General features: G+C 39.4%; 1 protein-coding gene across 1 annotated transcript in view; it reads left to right on the forward strand.

Moving 5' to 3' along the window:
* The window catches only part of TSPAN13 (tetraspanin 13), a 37,529-nt gene extending 18,603 nt beyond the window's left edge, over positions 1 to 18,926 (forward strand). The window contains exons 2-6 of the mRNA XM_052638806.1: positions 5,626 to 5,793; positions 6,764 to 6,844; positions 7,637 to 7,750; positions 10,503 to 10,616; positions 17,774 to 18,926. Of these exons, the coding sequence (XP_052494766.1) occupies positions 5,626 to 5,793; positions 6,764 to 6,844; positions 7,637 to 7,750; positions 10,503 to 10,616; positions 17,774 to 17,848 (552 nt within the window). The 3' untranslated portion in view covers positions 17,849 to 18,926. The remainder of the gene's footprint in view (positions 1 to 5,625; positions 5,794 to 6,763; positions 6,845 to 7,636; positions 7,751 to 10,502; positions 10,617 to 17,773) is intronic.
* Positions 18,927 to 20,686: the final 1,760 nt, after the last annotated feature.

Consider the following 20,686-nt stretch of genomic DNA (forward strand, 5'->3'; position numbering starts at 1 on the left):
ACCTTTGACCTTGTGTTGACCTTTGATGCTAATGTGTGTTTTTATGTTTTGTTTCTTTCTTTGTTTTTTCTTTTTTCTTTCTTTTTCTTCTTTTGTGCTGCCACATTGGTTTTGCTAGAACGACAGCTGAAGAGGAAATATTTAAACTTGCATTTGAATATAGAATAATCTTTTTTTCTTAGAACTTCGTAAGATAGCTACTTGATGTTGTGATTTCCATTCTTTGTCTTCAGAGCAAACCTACTAGCACATACCGTGTGGTGTTTTTATTTCTTTGAACACACAGCTCGTTCATTTCTAGGCTTTGTTTCTCTGTGTGCTTAGTTTTAAAGACAACTTTGAAGCAAAAGTGAGTTAAAAGTTGTCACTTTAAAAAAAAATCTGAAAAAGGCAAAGAAATGGATTCCTCCCTAGAGATTCCAGAAGGAATGAAGTGTTACTGACACCAGTATTTTAGCTTAGTAAGACCCATGTTGGACTTCTGACCTCTAGAATTATAAGAGTGTGCTTTTGTGGTGTTTTAAGCCACTAAGCTTGTGTTAATTTGTTAAAGCAATGATAGGAAACTGATATACCCTCTCAAAGGTTTTTGAAGGAGAGGTGCCTAGTGTCAGTGATGAAGATAGAGTAAAACTATGTTAGAGATAGAGCAGAGCGAACTTGGTGAGGAATAATCCTGACAGAGAGGTCCACAGAAGGCTGCTGAGGTGGTGCAGTGGTAAAGAATCCACCTGCCAATGCAGGAGACGTAGGAGACACAGGTTCGATCCCTGGGTTGGAAAGATCCCCTGGAGAAGGGAATGGCTACCCACTCCAGTATTCTTGCCTGGAGAATCCCATAGACAGAGGAGCTTGATGGGCTACAGTCCATGCGGTTGCAAAGAGTCAGACATGACTGAGCCCACATCTAGAGGAAAAAAACCAGAGCAGAGACGCTTGTGAGTGTTCTAGATTATATATTCAGTAACCACGTAATGCCTAGTTTGGGAGTTAGAACTTCTTATGGAAGTGATAAAGTGCTCTACCCACCCCACCCCCACCCCCTTTTAGTTGTAGATTTTATTTTTCAAAGGCCAAAAGATTCTCATTGTTAATGAGCTTGTAAGTTGGGTAGCTGAGAGAGCAGAGAACAGTTTTCTCCTATTGCTAAAATGCTGCTGTTTTAAGTCAAGGATTTGGTTTGTTGGGAGGGTCCTGACAGGGATAGCTAAATACTTCACTCCAGCTCTACCGGTGGGGATTATGTTAGTGATAAAATATCAGGCAGATTTCTTCAACAGATGTTCTTGACTTGTTTGTTTCCAAATGTGTGAATTGTTTTGTGTGAGCTGCGTGGCCTGCTGTGACAAATGACGACAAACATGGTGGCTTAAAAACAAAGGATTTATTCTAACAGTTCGAGAGGCCAGATATTTAAAGTCAACAGGATTACACTCCCTCTGAAGCCCCAGGGGAGAATCTGTTACTTGCCTTCTTGCCTCTTCTCTTTTCTGGTGGTGGCCAGCATTCCTTGGCTTGTGGGCTCATTACCCTTTGCCTCTGTCTTTGTATTGCTTTCTCCTTTCTGTGTCTCTCTAATCTCCTCCTGCCACTCTTATTGTTTTTGGGGGGGGTGTTATTTTTTAATAGGAGGAATATTGCTTTGCAGTGCTGGGCTGGTTTCTGCCATACAACAGTGTGAATCAGCCATAATTATACATATATGCCTCTCTCTTACAAAGACGCTTGTTATGACATTTAGATACCACCTGATAATCCAAGATAAGTTTCTCCTTTTTAGACCCTTAACTTAGTGACATCTTTTGCCGTACGATATAACATTCCTCTTTTTGCTTCATATGGTAGTATTCAGTTGGGATCATTTTTTTCGGCCTACTATCTGCTGCCTTACTGTTTCTTTGTAATCTTTGGCTTATTCTATCTATCTGGATTTTTTTGTTGTTTGTTGATTATTCTATATTCTGGCCCACCTTGTAAAATATCTCTGACATAGCAATGGCCTGTACCATTGTGATTTTTTTCCTTCTCTCCTATGTTGAATTCTAGAATGAAAGTCAGCAAGCTGCAGCCCGTGAGTCACATCCATTCCATTGCTTGTTATTGCACAATCTGCCGAAGAAGAATGATTGTATATTGTTATTTTATTAAAAATGTTTTTCTTCTTTCAAAGTTTTTAAATTATTATGAAAGTATGATAACACATTTACAGGAGACTTGGAAAATACAGAACAATGTTACATATAGTTCCATTATGTATTACAGTTTAAGTAGATAAATTAAGATTGTTTTAGTTGGAGTTTCAATATCAAACTCTCAAAAACTAATAGCATGAATAGACAGAAACATAGAAGGATATAGTAGACTTGAAAACCTCTATGACCCAATTCAACAATAGCAGGATATAGATTCTATTTTAAGTTCCCATAGACTGTAAGCCAAGAGACGCTGGAATATATCCAGGGACATAAAACAAGGTGCAAAGACTTCATGGCCTAAAGGTTTTGAACTCATACAGAGTCTATTCTTTTATCGCTGTGTAATTATGTTAGAAATCAATATCAAAAGATGTTTGAAAATAACCCACATATTTTCAAGTGCTATGTGACATTTACCAAGAGAGATCTTTGACTTAGGCCTTGAAAGCCTCAATAAAGTTAAGTTTTTACATTTTTAAATGGTTGGAAAAAATCAAGGGAAGAATATTTTGTTCCACATGAAAATTATATGAATTTAAGTTTCAGTACCTGTAAATGAGGTGTCATTGGAACACAAGCCTGCTCTTTGATTTATGGATTATCAGTTGCTGCTTTTGTGTTTTGATTGAATAATTATGGCAGAGCCCGTGTGTTCCACAAAGCCAGATGGCAAGTCTCTGGCTTCCAGTATATAGTGGGCACCAAGCATTTGTTGATGAATATTTAACTTGTGTCAAGAATTTCATTAATATCATTAAGGATTTGGGATGATTCCCAAAAGGATTCTTCAAAACTATGGATTAGAAGAATTTTATGTATCATATTTTTCATGATTCCGATCTTTTTGGCCCTAAAACTCAAAGAAATACAGAGTAAATGTCCTGCCCCTGAATTTAATTAAATAAACAGGCATCACACCCAGGACTTGAAGCTGGCGAGTGCTGGTTAATTTTACAGAAAACGTGGCTGTGCTGTGATTGCAAGGTGTTTTTTTCAGACGTCCGTCTAGATGTTGCTCTGAAGGTATTTTTTAGAGGTGATTAACATTTACACTCAGTTGACTTTCAGTAATTGTGGGCCTCGTGTACAATCTGAAACATGAAAGCAGCAAGAATAAGAACTGGGTTTCCTAAAGGAGAAGGGATTTTGTCTGAAAATGGCATCATAGAAATCCTTCCAGAATTTCCAGCCTGTCATCCTGCCCTGCACATTGGGGACTTTCTAGCCCCCACAGTTACAGAAGCCCATTCCTTGTAATACATCTCCTCTGTCTCTCTCTCAGTATGTATCTTCTTGGTTCTGTTTCTCTGGAGAACCCCGGCCCACACAGCAGGTCAGCCTGATGTGTTGAGCATGTGGACCATCTTCAGTGTTTCTTCCCACCATGCGGTGAGGATGCTAAGCGTCGCCCTCTCCCCTCACGGAGGCGAGGCCCCTCCAGCAGCATCGCCCTCTCCTTCCTTGACACCTCCTCCAGGCTTCTGCCTTTCACATCTCGTGAAAGGAAATGTGTTATATTTGGATACAACAAAGTCAGAAATAAGCTCACTGGTGATGGGGCTGAGGACTTTTTGTCCATCCAAGAGAGTCTGAAGTTTGAGAAGGCTGCGAATGAGGTGATAAGAGAGTCAGACGCAGACGGATCTGCTGAGAAGCAGCAGTTGAGAAATGAGTGTTTGTGAGAAGTTTCTCCTCTTCGTCTCCCTCTGAAAACAAAAGCTTCCTGTGTGTACGCAGTGGAGACCACCAGGTCCATGTAACTCCGTAACTCGGGCCTGTCGTACTACAGATGGTTGCTTTTGTTCTAAGTTTTACTGCTTTATCATAAGTGGATAAAAGTACAAACAGCTGCTGTTATTTAGCCGTTTTACTCATATGTCTATACATGTTAAGAATTTTTATGTACCAAGACATTTAAAATTTGTGTCTGATAAATAACTACATGTATAAAAAATTATACGTTTCAGTGAAGAATCATTTGAATGAGTATTGACTTATTTTGTATTTCAAGACAAAGTTTATTAGGCCTCAAAGTGGTGCTGCTGCTGCTGCTAAGCCACTTCAGTCGTGTCTGACTCTGTGACCCCATGGACGGCAGCCCACCAGGCTACCCTGTCCCTGGGATTCTCCAGGCAAGAACACTGGAGTGGGTTGCCATTTCCTTCTCCAATGCATCAAAGTGAAAAGTGAAAGTAAAGTCGCTCAGTCATGTCCGACCCTCAGCGACCCCATGGACTACACCCTTGCAGGCTCCTCCGTCCATGGGATTTTCCAGGCAAGAGTACTGGAGTGGGGTGCCATTGCCTTCTCTGCAAAGTGGTGCTAGAAAGTTTATTTTACATACTTCTATTTCTCCCAGCAGGGTATTAAAAACTGTCAAGTTGCTCCAGGAAATGGTTAACACTTGATTGACTTGAAGATCCTGTCTCTTTCCTGTTCCACCCCCATCCCCACCCTTCCCACATACCTACTGAAGCTGTGTCTTCTATCAGTTGATTATAATCTTAATATGACATGCTATTTAAGTGTTATTTTAAAGAAGTAGCTGTAACTTTGAGTGGTAATGACCGATTGAGGCACGTGTTTACCTCTTACACTTGACTTTGTTTTATAATACGAATTAAATGGTTTGGATGTAAAATAATTTCTTCTTACTCAGAATGCCACGTTTAAGTAATGTAGCTAAAATCTCTTAACACTCTTTTCGTTCTAAAAGTTTTAATAGTTTCTCTCTATATTTGAATGCTAATGGAAAAGATAATGATATCTAAAGCAATCCATTTCAGTGACAGTTCTGCAAGATATTTTTGGCTGTTCCAAGGGTCAAGTTCTGTGATAGGTGTGGGCAATACAGAGAGGTGAAAAGATGGGGTCTCTAAGTTGTTCACAGACCCCTATGAGAGATAAGCTTGGAATCAGAGTGTTAATATGATGAAGAGAGTAGAACCACATTTGAAGAACAGAGATTGCTCAAAGAATTGAGAAATGAATTTGGTTTGTTGGGGACTTAGGAAGACACCCCAGAGAAGTTCACTTATTCTGGGCTTTGAAAGACAGATATGTGATTTCCACATGAGGAACCTAGTGTGTTAGACTGAGATATATTGGTGTCTAGCACTTTAAATACACTATTAGTTCAAAAGCTTATGAAGAAATCATTTAGGTTTAGTAAACCAGATGGCCTCTGAGGCCCCGCACTATATAGATGATTGTTTTTTAAAAGCGTGTCTGAGGATTAATACTTGTTAAAACAACACTATGATGAGATCACATGTGTATTCTAGTATGAAGTGTTAGCAATCATTTGTAAGCTACTAAGCAGGTGCTTGAAGGATGTCCTTGATATTAATATATAAGTTGGCACTTTTCCTCTTTCTTTTCCCTGCCCCTTCCCCTCCCGCCTCACTGCCCTTTGTGGTGATTTTTGCAGTTGGTTAGCCTGCTTCTGATTGGAATTGCTGCATGGGGCATCGGCTTCGGGCTGATTTCCAGTCTCCGTGTGGTCGGCGTGGTCATCGCCGTTGGCATCTTCTTGTTCCTGATCGCGTTAGTGGGGCTGATTGGAGCTGTGAAACACCATCAGGTGTTGCTTTTTTTTGTATCCTTTTTTACAACTGGGAGTTTTACCCCCATTGGGTTTGTTTTTACCTTGTTGATTACTCTTTTTATAACTCTAACTTAAAATTACCATCAGGAGATGAATTGTCAGACAGCAGCTCCTGGCAAGCATTATGTGTATTTAATGCTCAACCAATATTAGGAACATTTCTTAGTTAAGTTACTGTATGTTTACATATGCTCTCTTCTTTTCACATCATGAAGAATGTATTCTGCAAGTTCAGTATCGTCCTATGTGTATGTTGCAAATTCAGCATTACATTTAACTGATTCAATGGCCTCTAGGTCCTTTCCAAGTCTTTAATATTAGGTTGAGAATTTCTCAGTGATTTTTTTAACACTCCGTATTCGGAAAGCTTGCATACATTTATCTATACTTACTTCCTGCTTTTTCTATGTAACAATTTTTATTTTAATCTACATGAAATTACAATGGGTCAGCTATTATTTATTTTTAATGTCATTGAAGTATAGTTGATTTAAACGTTGTGTTTAATTTCTGCTGTACAGCAAAGTGACTCAGTTATACACATATCATATGTATTTTTTTCACATTCTTTTCCACTATGGCTTATCACAGGATATCGAATATAACTCCCTGTACTATGCAGTAGGACCTTGTTTATCCATTCTTATATATGTAACAGCTTGCATCTGCTAATCCCAAACTCCAAAGCCATCCCTTTGTACTCCCCTTCCCCTTGGCAGCACAAGTCTGTTCTCTATGACAGAAAGCCTTTAAATAATTGTTGTAGTTAGTATTTTTTTATGTAATTATACCTACAGTGTTTTATCAAAATAAAAATGACATGGATTCTTTTTGAAGTTTCTCTAAGTGCCCTTGTTCTATTTTCTAGGTGGCTTCCTTTTAGTGCATCATGAAGCTGTCAGTACCTCTGTTTTATGTTATTCTAAATATTTCCAGATATATACTTAACTTTGATTCTCAGTACATGATTATTCTCTTGCTTGTATTTATTGTCCAGTTTTCTGTATCGTGTGCTTGTTTAGCCCTGAACCAGGAGCAACAGGTAAGCAAAGGTTTTTTGTTTTTTTTTCTTTCTGCTTTATTGTACCACATAGTATGGGAAAAAGAGGGAGGCGGGAGGTACGATTGGAATATAAAATAATTTCTTCTTGTTCAGAATGCCATTTCCCTCTATATAGTCGAAGTCTTTTGTGCCTGCCTGCTTTCATGGGGCTGATTTGAGCCCTACAACATCAGATGTTGCTATTTTTTGCATCTTTGAAGTAGAATTTTGCCCTCACAGGGTCTAAAAGTGCTCTTGCTAATGGATGTTCACCCAGTCTTTCCCTGCCAGTATGCAATGAAACATGTGCTCCAGAATGTTTGCAGTTTCATTCTGGCAATTATTCTTTTCAAACATTAATTAGTTTGAAGAATATGGGTCTCAGTTTTGGGGCAATGGAAAATTTGTCTTGCTACATTCTGGGAACTAAGCCTTTGAACGAAGTGCTTCTTTGAAACTGCACGTGAACATGAATTTTTATTCTTGAGATAGCAATGGTGCCTTCTTTTTGTTGCAGATTGAGGTATAACCCTTCGAAAAGTTTTGATGGTCTTATAAAGAGTATTTGTTTTAGGTATACACAGTATTAAGAGTTATAGGCCCCAGTTTTATATATTTTATGCAGGGGTAACACATTTTATTTATTTATTGATGGCCACACTGTGTGGCATGTGGGGTCTTCCCCAACCAGGGATTAAACATGTACCCCTTGCAGTGGAAGCACAGATCTTAACCACTGGACCACCAGGGATGTCCCATATTTTAATGTATATGATAAATGCGTTTTTCTAGGCTCAGCTCCTGGAAGTTGGTTGGAACAATACAGCGAGTGCTCGGAATGACATCCAGAGAAATTTAAACTGCTGTGGGTTCCGAAGTTTTAACCCAAATGACACCTGTCTGGCAGTAAGTACAAAGTATAAAACATTTTTGGAGACATATTGCATACAGATGGGCTTCCCTGGTAGCTCACCTGGTAAAGAATCTGTCTGCAATGCAGGAGACCCCAGTTCGATTCCTAGGGCAGGAAGATCCCCTGAAGAATGGACAGACTACCCACTCCAATATTCTTGGGCTTCCCTGATGGCTCAGCTGGTGAAGAATCTGCCTGCAATGTGGGAGACCTGGGTTCAATCCCTGGGTTGGGAGGATCCCCTGGAGAACGGAACTGCTACCCACTCCAGTACTCTCGCCTGGAGAATTCCATAGACTATCCATGGGGTCTCAAAGAGTCGGACATGACTGAGCGACTTTCACACTAGCACATACAGATAAATAATGATTAACATGGAAGACATGGACTTCTGATGCTGAATTGTACTTAAAAAATGTTTTTATATACCAGTGTTCCATTCTATGAACACTATTGTATTGATTGTCTGTTCTCAAGTATCCATTCCTGAGGGTCCTGAATATTCCAGACACCAAAGATGATTTGGGTTCTTTGCCTCTAATTCCTTCCCATTCAGCTCCTCCCAGAACAAGTTGTGAAAGGTTAGCGAGTAAATATCTTAGTTTGGAAGCCTATTGGGGGGGAGGAAGAGAGTGGTCTGTATTAAATTGGGCTTGTCAACCAGCTATACATCCCCAGGGTGGAGAACACATGGAACCATCCTCTTTCCTCTCTCCCCTCCTCCCCATCACAACTTCATGCCCTTTCTGTCTGAAAGCTAAGCTAGCAGTGGACCAATTAGAGCCATTCTGTTGATCATGCCTAACTCCTGACCTTGCAGGTCCAGCCCAGTCCTTTATGGGGATAGACTTGGAGCTTGGCTCTCCTGGTAGTCAGATGTGTTTATGTTTTGGGGAAACTTCTATTACCCCCTTGCTGAGCCCTGAGCTGGATATCCCCTCACTGAGGCCTCCTTTGTGGGATTCATAGTTTTCTATTGCTGTGTATTACGTTATCACAATTTTAGTGGTTAAAACAACATCCATTTATTACCTTAGTTTTCCTAAGTCAGGAGTCTGGGCTTAGCTTGACTGGGTCCTGTGCTCAGGATCTCACCGGAATGAAGTGTCAGCCAGCGCTGCAGTCTCATCTGAGGTTTGGAGTCTCCTACGAAGCTATCGTGGGCCAAATTCAGCTTCTGGTGGTTGTAGGACTGAAGTTCCATTTTCTTGCTGGTGTCTCCTAGCTCCTGGAAGCTGTGGTCAGGTCTTAACTATACAGCCATCTCACAACAGAGCTTCGTTTTATGAAGACAGTGACTTATGTAATGCCACATAAACATGGGAGAGAGGACCCATCATATTCACAAATTCTATCCAGTCTCCAGGGGTGATTATTCAGGGATGGGGATCTTGGGAGCCAGCTTAGGATTTTCAGTTCAGTTCAGTTCAGTCACTCAGTCGTGTCCAACTCTTTGCGACCCCGTGAATCGCAGCATGCCAGGCCTCCCTGTCCATCACTCCCGGAGTTCACTCAAACTCACATCCATCGAGTCGGTGATGCCATCCAGCCATCTCATCCTCTGTCGTCCCCTTTTCCTCCTGCCCCCAATCCCTCCCAGCCTCGGGGTCTTTTCCAATGAGTCAACTCTTCGCATGAGGTGGCCAAAGTATTGGAGTTTCAGTTTTAGCATCATTCCTTCCAAAGAACACCCAGGGTTGATCTCCTTCAGAATGGACTGCTTGGATCTCCTTTCAGTCCAAGGGACTCTTAAGAGTCTTCTCCAACATCACAGTTCAAAAGCATCAATTCTTCGGCGCTCAGCTTTCTTCACAGTCCAACTCTCACATCCATACATGACCACTGGAAAAACCATAACCTTGACTAGACGGACCTTAGTTGGCAAAATAATGTCTCTGCTTTTGAATACACTATCTAGGTTGGTCATAACTTTTCTTCCAAGGAGTAAATGTCTTTTAATTTCATGGCTGCAGTCACCATCTGCAGTGATTTTGGAGCCCCCCCCAAAAATAAAGTCTGCCACTGTTTCCACTGTTTCCCCATCTATTTCCCAGGGAGTGATGGGACCAGATGCCATGATCTTCATTTTCTGAATGTTGAGCTTTAAACCAACTTTTTCCCTCTCCACTTTCACTTTCATCAAGAGGCTTTTTAGTTCTTCTTCACTTTCTGCCATAAGGGTGGTGTCATCTGCATATATGAGGTTATTGATATTTCTCCCAGTGATCTTGATTCCAGCTTGTGCTTCTTCCAGCCCAATGTTTCTCATGATGTACTCTGCATATAAGTTAAATAAGCAGGGTGACAATATACAGCCTTGACGTACTCCTTTTCCTATTTGAAACCAGTCAGTTGTTCCATGTCCAGTTCTAACTGTTGCTTCCTGACGTGCATATAGGTTTCTCAAGAGGCAGGTCAGGTGGTCTGGTATTCCCATCTCTTTCAGAATTTTCCACAGTTTATTGTGATCCACACAGTCAAAGGCTTTGGCATAGTCAATAAAGCAGAAAGAGATGTTTTTCTGGAAGTCTCTTGCTTTTTCCATGATCCAGTGGATGTTGGCCATTTGATCTCTGGTTCCTTTGCCTTTTCTAAAACCATTTTGGACACTGCTAAAGAAGAATGGTCTCCAATTGGATATGATATTCCAGACACTATTTTTTATGTGGGTGGGTTTTTTTTTTAAACTTTCTCATTATAAATGTACTTTTCAATACAAATTCTTTTTTTTTTTAATTGATACAGAGCTGTGTGAAAAGCAGCCACCCCTGCTCACCCTGTGCTCCAATAATAGGAAGGTATGCGGGAGAGGTTTTGAGATTTGTCGGTGGCATTGGCCTCTTCTTCAGTTTTACAGAGGTATGTGCACATAACTCAGTATCTTCACACCTTTGTCACAGGGACAAACAGGGATTTCTGTTTTCTAGGGCATGAGGGCGTGGCATTTTGCCTTAGCATGGCACTGAACTTTTGGAACGTATTGATGGATGTTTTCACTGAGAACTAATATTGCAATAGGAGGACCCCTGGCTTGAAATCAGAAGATAGAGCTTCCTTTTTAAGGAAATGCTTGATCATTAAATTATGTAAAATAAAATAAACAGATGAAGAGACTAGACTGAGTCATCTCTAGGGTCTCTTCTATTTCTAGAGTTGTATGATAAATTATAACTTTAAATATAATTTTGGCATAGGTAGCACCTTCACATTGTTTAATATATCTGTTAATGTGTAGTATACCCACATATGTTTACATAAAGGTTTACTTTGGAAAATTACCTTCCAACTCCATCCCTCACTCCCCTTTGTTCCTAGCCTTCTAAAATCTGTAAGTAACCACAGTTATGAATTTCTTATCTATATAATATTTATATTATATTAGTGTATTATTATATTGACATACATCTAAGCAAAACCACATGCATATTATTTTGGTAATTTTTGAGGAATGCAGAATTCCTCATTATTTTTGTTGAATGGTTGATAACCATGGACATTTTTGATACATCTGAATTGTCACTACATATTAAAATTAAATTTTTTCTTTAATTCATAAATTCTGCCTGCAGTGCTTTATTTCATGGAGATGTTCCTATAACTCTGTAAAATGGATACACAAGAATGTTTATTGTTTGTAACAGTGGACCTTTGGGCCAGCTTGTTTTCCAATAAGGAGCTGGTTAAATTTGAGTTTAGTAGAAAAGAGCCAATAGTTAAACAATGCACTGTGTGGTTAGAAACCTACTTACTCTGCTTACTAGCTAAGCAGGTTAAATAGGTTTGACCTTGGGCAAGTAACTTTCTCTTTCTGTGCTTCTGTTTCTTCATCTTTACAAACAGGCATAATAACGGAAAGCCCTTATTTCATAGAGTTGTTGTGATACTTAAAGGAGCTAGTATATATATTAATAAAGCTTGCAATATTTAGAATAATGCCTGATATATGGCAGGTGCTGTGTGTTTAGCTGCTGGTTTGTAGACATGAGTAAATTGTACATATTATGCCCACTTAAAAAAAGATGCTGGCACCCCTATGATTGTTGTGTTAATTGTTCTTGTTACTCCCCTATTTTAGACATATAATAGAATAGTATGTATAGAGTAATGCTGTTAGGTGAGATTGTGCACATAACTATAGAAATATATGGTAGGCTATTGTAAGAATAAGCATTTATCTTTAAAAAAAAAATCAGAAAAATGTTAAATGTTTTGTATGTTTGAAGTTCACTCTCTCATTTAATTTCTTGGATATTTAATTTCCCCTTCAGTATGTTCCTATAATAAGTAACTCCATAGTTAACTTCCTTGTATGTAATTTTTTATCTGTATTCTCTAGTTTTTTTCTTTGAGTACACCTCCAAAAGTAAACTATGATACATTCAGTATGTGGGCATTTTAAAAGAATTTGATAAATATTGCCAAATGGCCATTTGGGGGAGATTCTACCAACTTTTGATTTAAGTACTAATTCTTGATATTTTTATCTTAAAAGATACTTGCTAGTTTAATAGGTGTAAATAGTATTACAGTTTGCTTGCTCTTTTGGAAATGTGACTAGTGAATCTGAAAATAAATTCATGTGTTTCTGGCCCACTGGCATTTCTTCTATCAGTTGCCTGCCTAAAGTCTGTCTCGGTCAAGGCCCTTTGGATCCCCTGTCACTCAATCTATGCCAAAAAGGGGAAATTTTTTTAAAAGATGAGGAGAGCGGGCCGCAGGGCCCAGAAAGTATCTAGAAAGGAGGGCCCAGGGATGGGGGCTCACCAGCCACACAGAAGGCTGTCTGTTCTGCTTTTCTTTCCTGCCTTCCCTCCCATCCCCTCTTCCTCTTGTCTGTCACTGTGCTTGGCTTGTTGTACTGCTTGCAATTTCTTGGGCATTGACTTCACTTTTTTATGACTTTTAAATAAAATTTATAGATGTTACTTTTACATAGTTAGTTTATTGCTTTTACCTATATGGTTTACCCAGTTGATTTGTATGTTTAGAAAGGCCTCTCTCATTTTGATTATATATGTTAAAAATGGTTAAAGTAGACAGTATAGGTGATACGAACAAACTTTGACACTTTGTGGAAAGTCTTCTTTTGGAGAACTGCAGAATAAGGCAGAAGGCAAGGAGCTTTTATACGATGAAGAATAAGGAAGAGAATAATAGAAAATATCTCGTTAGCTGGGGCCAGAGAGTCAGTCTTGTTTGGGAGGAGAAGGTCTAGAGTTGGCTTGGCCTTTGGGGATTGGCTGGCCGAATATGCTGCACTTCTGGTGAAGCGGAGAGTTTACAGGGACACAGAAGTTACCCAAATATTTTTACTCGCTGATGTGGCACTCTGGATAATAGTATAGCAGCTTCATCTTGGGCCTACAAGTTTATTTCTCTCTGTACAACTAAATATAAAAATACATACATATATCTCAGTTTTATTGAGGTAAATAGACAAAATTGTAAGGTATTTAAAGTGTACATCATGATGATTTGACGGATGTATACATGTGGAAGCTCTTGTTTGTAGCTCAGATGGTAAAAGAATCTGCCTGCAGTGCAGGAGACCTGAGTTTGATCCCTGGGACAGAGGAACCTGGCAGACTACAACCCCTGGAATCACAAAGAGTCGGACACAACTGAGCGACTTAATGCTACTACACTACACTATACATGTGAAAAGATTCTCCCATCAATTTAATTAACATTTACCTATTTTTTCTGGTGAGAACATTTAAATTCTACTCTGTCAGCCAATTTCAATTATACAATATGGTATTATCAACTACAGTCACCATGTTACACATTAGATCTCATTTTAATTGTGTGTGACATGTATTGCATTTATGCATATAATGTATATATACATATGTATAAAATGTATAATTAATATAGATAGCACATTATATACATGTATGTGTGTGTGTGTTTTACATATTTTATTCTAACTCAATTTTTGTTTCCCTTCAAGAATGAAAAGTCCACTCTTAGCTATAATGATCAAAGTGGAGATAAAGACCAAGCTCAGTAGTCACTTTTTTAAGGAAGTTTCCCCTAACATCCCTTTCTAATCTAAGCATTTTCTCATTTTAGTTTTTCTCAGGAAAGAGCCATCTTACTTCTGGGTTGGTCGTGGCATCGATCCAAGAAAATTCATATACCACTTGAAAACAATTCTGTACACATTTCCTATCTTTCCTTTAAAAGAAAACTGGATTTTTGTCATAAAAACTTGAAAATATAGATGGTAAAAATACCAGAATGACCAATCTGAATATGCTTTATTAGCCAGAGTCAGTGGCCACGTGGTTTCTTTTTTATATCTGGGATATATTTTGAGAATTTAATCCTTTTGAGCAGCTCCATTTTCTTCTCATCAGGTCACGCTGCTTCAGCTATGCATATTTTTTTAAAGAGGATTGTATTTTTAGAGCAGTTAAGTTCACAATGATACTGAGAGTACGGAACAAAGATGTCCAGGATCTCCCTCTCCGCTCCCGCCCATGCACAGCCTCCCCCACTATCACGACTACTCACTAGATGCTGCGTTTGTCACGCTTAACCCATACTGGCACATCGTAACCACACCAAGTCCATCACCTCCGTTAGGGTTCACTTTTCGCGTTGTATGATCTATGAGTTCAGACAAATATATCCGTTGCTGTGGTATCATACAGAGTATATTCACTGCCCTAAAGATCCTCTGTGCTCTGTTCATTCCTCCCAGCCCCACTGTTTCTTTAAAATACTAATTATTTAAGAGTATAAACTCTTGGGTCTTAGATTTCGCAAGTGTTCTTTCATGGAATCCTTCTTTATATTTTATACACCAATTCCTTTTGAAGCCTAACTAGAGATTTTAATAACATTCTATCCAATCTGATATTTTTTTGGGTGTATACACTTTCTCTTTTGAAATTTTTATTCAGTATTTCACAGAATCAGCAATTCTCAACTTGAAGGGATGAGTCTAACTAGCTGATGATTTCTTGTCATAGAAGAAATAGAAAGAGTTCGTTTGAACTATTTTGTAACACATGAAAATAAATTTAAACCATCAAAGAAACATTGATTTAAAATTAAAAAAAAAAAGTTTTAAAAGTTAGTGCCTATGCTTTGTAGAAACTTTTGGAAAATACAGAAAATTGTGAAGCTGAAAGACTGGATCTACTACCTGAAGTTACCTACTCAAATCATCAACATTAACAATTTTGTGTATTATGTTACATCTTTCTACATTTAATAAATATAAAAATAAATAGCAAAGGACACACTTGTTGCACACTCTACATAGACATTTTATAAAATTGTACTTTGGTGACATAAAATGTCCTGGGTATAGGTTCTAGAATCAGCAGAGTTCATGATCAGGTCTAGTCAAAGTTACCATTGAAAATCTTTAAATCATGAGCACCTTTGTCATCTAAAAATCCAGTATACAACTTGGATCTTTCTGTACTTTGGGCATGACCTCCCTGTCATGCTCTCCCTGGTTGCAAGGAGATGGTTTGGCAGTGGGACACACAGAAGAGGTGGTCTCCTTTTGTCACAGTTGAATTGGAGGAATTAAACTTTGGTAGAATATGGCTCCAGGTTATGAGTATTTAATTTACTTGATGGCCCTATTTCCCCTAAGGACTGTAACTTGCACTATCAGCTTGTATCCTGGGTTGATAATAAAAGTATTCAACAATCTCAAAACTTATAACCAGAAGTTCCCTGTGTGCCGATGTTTCTGAGACAGGGGCAGGGAAATGATGGTCGGGCAGGTTGAGGGGTGGTGGAGAAGTTACTCAGTGTGAAAGGATTTCAGTCCTGTAATATGAGTGTGGCTGAAATGGCAGATAGAATGTTGTTAGCCTGAGAATGGCCAGTACCACATCAGATTCTTCTCTCAAGCAACAGAATAATTAGCTGCATGGACCCCAGATTTGAATCTGGCTCTAGCACTCATGCCCAGGGTGATTGTCATCCAGTTACTTAACCCTCTCCATGCCTCAGTTCCCTCATTGGTAAAATGAGGACAATGACAATTCCTATCATATAATTTTTGATCAAATGGTATGAATTTGTGAAGTGTGAAGAACAGAGCTAGACACAAAGTACTCTTTGTATGTTTAAGTAAATTCCCCCCATCCCTGCCTCGTCATACAGACTCCAAACCAGACTTTGTACTTCCTTGCTGCTGCTGCTGCTAAGTCGCTTCAGTCGTGTCCGACTCTGTGCGACGCCATAGACGGCAGCCCACCAGGCTCTGCTGTCCCTGGGACTCTCCAGGCAAGAGTACTGGAGTGGGTTGCTATTTCCTAAATTAGACTTATCTTTCTTTGGTTCACCTCACAAACCAGCAGCCCCTACATCCTTAGATGTTGTAACAACTATATAAACATTGCCAGTCATGAATTTCCTTTTTTTTTGTTTTTCTTGGCCATGCCTTACAGCTTGTGGGATCTCAGTTCTCCAACCAAGTATTGAGCCCAGGCTATGACAATGAAAGCCCAGAATCCTAACCACTAGGCCACCAGGGAACTCCTCTGCCAGTCATGAGTTTTACAGTAACTCGGGAATTATTACTGTGGTAAATGGAGAAAATTTTGGATTTACCGCTGTTGTCTAGAGGTAGTTTCAACAGCTGCTGCTGCTGCTGCTAAGTCGCGTCAGTCGTGTCCGACTCTGTGCAACCCCATAGACGACAGCCCACCAGGCTCCCCCGTCCCTGGGGTTCCCCAGGCAAGAACACTGAAGTGGGTTGCCATTTCCTTCTCCAGTGCATGAAAGTGAAAAGTGAAAGGGAAGTCACTCAGTTGCGTCCGGCTCTTTGCAACCCCATGGACTGCAGCCCACGAGGCTCCTCCGTCCATGGGACTTTCCAGCCAAGAGTACTGGAGTGGGTTGCCATTGCCTTCTCTGAGTTTCAATAGCTAATGAGTAGTTATGAAGTTGAACAAACAAAATTTAGGTTAAAAGTTGGCCTAGGTCTGAAATATGGAAATATAATTTGAATTTCATTTTGTTTCATTAAATTTTGTCCAAGAATTTTTGAGTATTTTAAATAAATCAGCTTTGAGGTAGCAGGACCACCAGAATGAACACATTTCTTATTTAAAAAAATGATAGGTTCTATTGGTTATTGCAGTAGTGAACATGGTGAGGGAAATGTGACAATCACTATTTAATTACTTTTCTGAAAGTATACATCTCCCCACCTTTGGAGAGGTAGGAATTACGTTTTTTATGATCTGTGTTGGAAAATGTATTTATTGCAGGGTTTTTGTTATTGCTTAATTTTCACTGAACTTAGTTTGAATTAGCAAAACATATGATATTTTAGCTATTAAGACAAGTTAGTGTTTGTATTTGCTTCCTTTTGCACTCTAATAAGTAATCACACTTGTAAGTAGCTTCAAGCAACACAGATTTACTGTCTTAAACTTCTGGAGGTCAGGAGCTTCAAGTAGAGACTGTTTCTGGAAGCTCTAGGAGAGATGTGTTTCCTTGCCTTTTCTACCTTCTAGAGGCTGCCTGCGCTCCTTGGCTCGATTCCAAATTGACATTTTTCCATCTTCAAAGCTAGCAGCATGGCGCCTTCTGACTCTCCTTGCCAATGCCTCTGTTGTCACATTGCCTTTGAGCTGTACGTCTGGGCTCTATCTCTGGTTTTTGTCCTTCCTGCTTCCCTCTTTCAAGGACCCTTGTGATTACATCACAGAGTTCACTCTCGTGATCTCTTTATCTCATGAGCTTTAACACAGTTATGTCTGCAGTGTCCCTATTATGGTGTAAGATAGCATGCTCACAGGTTCTGAGGATTATGGTGTGGACAAGCTCAGAGCGCCATTAGTTGGCCTAGCCTAATGTTCAGTTTTTCTTAGGGCATCTAATTTGGGTTACTTACTACATTTTAAAAAGAAATCTCTTCCTCCTTGAACAAGCAATACAAAGTGCTTCAGAGAGTTCAGATTATTTTATGGGTCAACTGAGTAAACACGCACAACTGTTACTTTCTTTTTCTTCTTTTCTTGCTTCCCTTCCAGATCCTGGGAGTTTGGCTGACCTACAGATACAGGAACCAGAAAGACCCTCGTGCTAATCCTAGTGCATTCCTTTGATGAGAAAACAAGGAACATCTTTCATATGCTGATCTTGTACACATCTTCTAAATTAAGCTAATTTGCCTGTTTAAGGAAACAGTACCTGAAAAATTACATTATTGACGGTGGAGTTATATATTTTTATGTTTCTCTAAACGTTTTTCTTTTTCCATCGCTGAAACAAATCTGAAACTTGTGGTCTCCTCTGAACCTCAGTGGTAGCTGTAATCTGCTGTTTTTCACAGTGTCTGGCACTGTCTACTGTGGCCTTTCTTAGCATTTTTACCTGCAGAAAAACTTTGTAAGGCACTATTGTGTTGATCATATTGTGACTCTTAATGTACATCTCACTGGAATAATTGTTAAATGGCACTGTGCTGTATAGATAGTTCTCACTGGAAAAAAAGAGTTGAAGTTTATTAAAGCCAGAAAGTATGAGATTATTATAAGTTCAACATGGGAAATCTAAACTCCCCAGTTTTTTGTCCTTTTAGGAAAGAAGTGATGTGGTGAATATTGTTAATATAAAAGTGATAAGTTAGTTCTAGTAGTCTTTCTGATCACACTAATGTAGTCTAGAAATAGTCGTGTCTTTAGGAAAGTATGGTTTAGGTTTTGATTTTTACAGGTAAGTGAAAAGGAGAAATGATTTCCTGAATGTCCTCATGTGTAACGTTTACCTTTGGCCTTCAAAATGAAATGAGTTTGAGAAATTCAGAAAGCATATCTATATATAATCTTGGTATTCTTTTATAATAATTTGAAGTCCAAAAGATTGCCTTTTTAAACAAGTTATTATTAATTCATTGGCTCACATAGTAAAACAATATTTGATTATCTTACAAATTCTAAATACCCTTCTCATGAAATTTCTCAGTATTGTCACAGCAGCTTGTCAAATCCAAGCATATTTGAATGTGATCTCCCATGATTTGAAATTTAGATAGTATTGTGGTTCTGTATATTATGTTAAAAAATTAAAGTATGGAAACCTTTCTTCGTCTTTGGATGTTTGAATTAAAAGAAAGTAATGGAAAGGTTGATAAATGAATTAAGTGAAGTGGAATTCTCTCTTTTGCTTTGGGTTTGTTGAACTGAGTTGCTATTTAAGTCTGTAATCCAACCGTGGAATTAACTTCCCGCACCAGTAAGTCATGCCAGAATCTTTTCTTGAAATGTTTCAGTGTCTATTTTCTCCATGTGAAAATTGTATTTTAAAAGAGAAGTTGCTTATCTCGGTGGGGGGAAATACAGAAGTTCTTTCCTGTCACTACTAATTACCTGTCATATTTTATGTAGTATATGATATTTGATTAGTAATTGTTTTGATGCTTTTAGAGCAAGAAAGAGGAGAAATGGCTGACCTATATATAGAATTTTAAAGCATTTTGTTGGTGGGTACTTACATGCCTCTGACAGACTGGCTCATCTTTTAAGAAAGCTAAATTCTCTTGGTGCAATTCCCACGCTGTTGTAGATGAAGAAGAACCATTTTCCCTCTATTCTCCTGAGTTCTTGACACAGACTCCACTTAATAAATGACAGATAACAAGAGAACCAACAGACGTTTATTAACATGTATACCTCATGTATGTATAGGAAATATCCAGAAAGACAGATTAACTCTTTGAGATGGCTCAAGCCATTGTCTTAATACCATGTTAGCTAAGGGCAAGAGAAAGGTAGGTGTGTGTGTGTGTGTGTGTGTGTGTGTGTGTGTGTGTGTGTGTGTGGTGGTCAGGAAGCCAGTTATGAGAAGTTACCAGGTGGGTGTGTGTGTGTGTGTGTGTGTGTGTGTGTGTGTGTGTGGTGGTCAGGAAGCCAGTTATGAGAAGTTACCAGGTGTGTGTGTGTGTGTGTGTGTGTGTGTGTGTGTGTGGTGGTCAGGAAGCCAGTTATGAGAAGTTACCAGGTGTGTGTGTGTGTGTGTGTGTGTGTGTGTGTGTGTGTGTGTGGTGGTCAGGAAGCCAGTTATGGGGAGTTACCAGGTGTGTGTGTGTGTGTGTGTTTATGTGTGTGTGTATGTGTTGGTCAGGAAGCCAGTTATGGGAAGTTACCAGGTATATGTGTGTGTGTGTGTGGTAGTCAGGAAGCCAGTTATTGGAAGTTACCGGGGGGAGGGGGTGTGTGTGTGTGTGTGGTGGTCAGGAAGCCAGTTATGGGAAGTTACCAGGTATGTGTGTGTGTGTGTTTATGTGTGTGTGTATGTGTTGGTCAGGAAGCCAGTTATGGGAAGTTACCAGGTATGTGTGTGTGTGTGGTGGTCAGGAAGCCAGTTATGGGAAGTTACCAGGGGTGTGGTGTGTGTGTGTGTGTGTGGTGGTTGGGAAGCCAGTTATGGGAAGTTACCAGGAAAGGCGCAGTAAACAAGGATGAGGTTTGTTAGCAGTTTTAAGCCAGCACCATTGATATGAGTTTTTGGTGATTTGGAATCATGCTTCTCTTCCTGGTACAGAGAAGGAGACGTATTTACAAATGGAGATTGAAATGTAAGTTTATCTTACAGAAGAGTAAGTTTCTACTCTTTTTTTCCGAGCTTCTCCTGTCTGTTGTTCCTCCAAAATAATTGTTGCAAGAAAGGGGACCCTTTCCAGGTCCCGAGAGTTGGGCGGTTGTCTAACACTCAGAAGTGAATTGTCCAAAGAGACACACAGGCTGACAAAACAAGAGACTTTGTTGAGAAGGGCCACCTGGGTGGAGAGCAGCAGGGTAAGGGAGCCCCAGAGGACTCTTCTGCCATGTGGCTCGCTGTCTTGGGTTTTGTGGTGATGCGATTAGTTTCCGGGCTGTCTCTGGCCGATCTTTCTGACTCAGGGTCCTTCCCAGTGGCTCACACGTCTCTCAGTCAAGATGGAT

The sequence above is a fragment of the Budorcas taxicolor genome, chromosome 4 (genome assembly GCF_023091745.1).
Source record: "Budorcas taxicolor isolate Tak-1 chromosome 4, Takin1.1, whole genome shotgun sequence".
NCBI lineage: Eukaryota > Metazoa > Chordata > Mammalia > Artiodactyla > Bovidae > Budorcas > Budorcas taxicolor.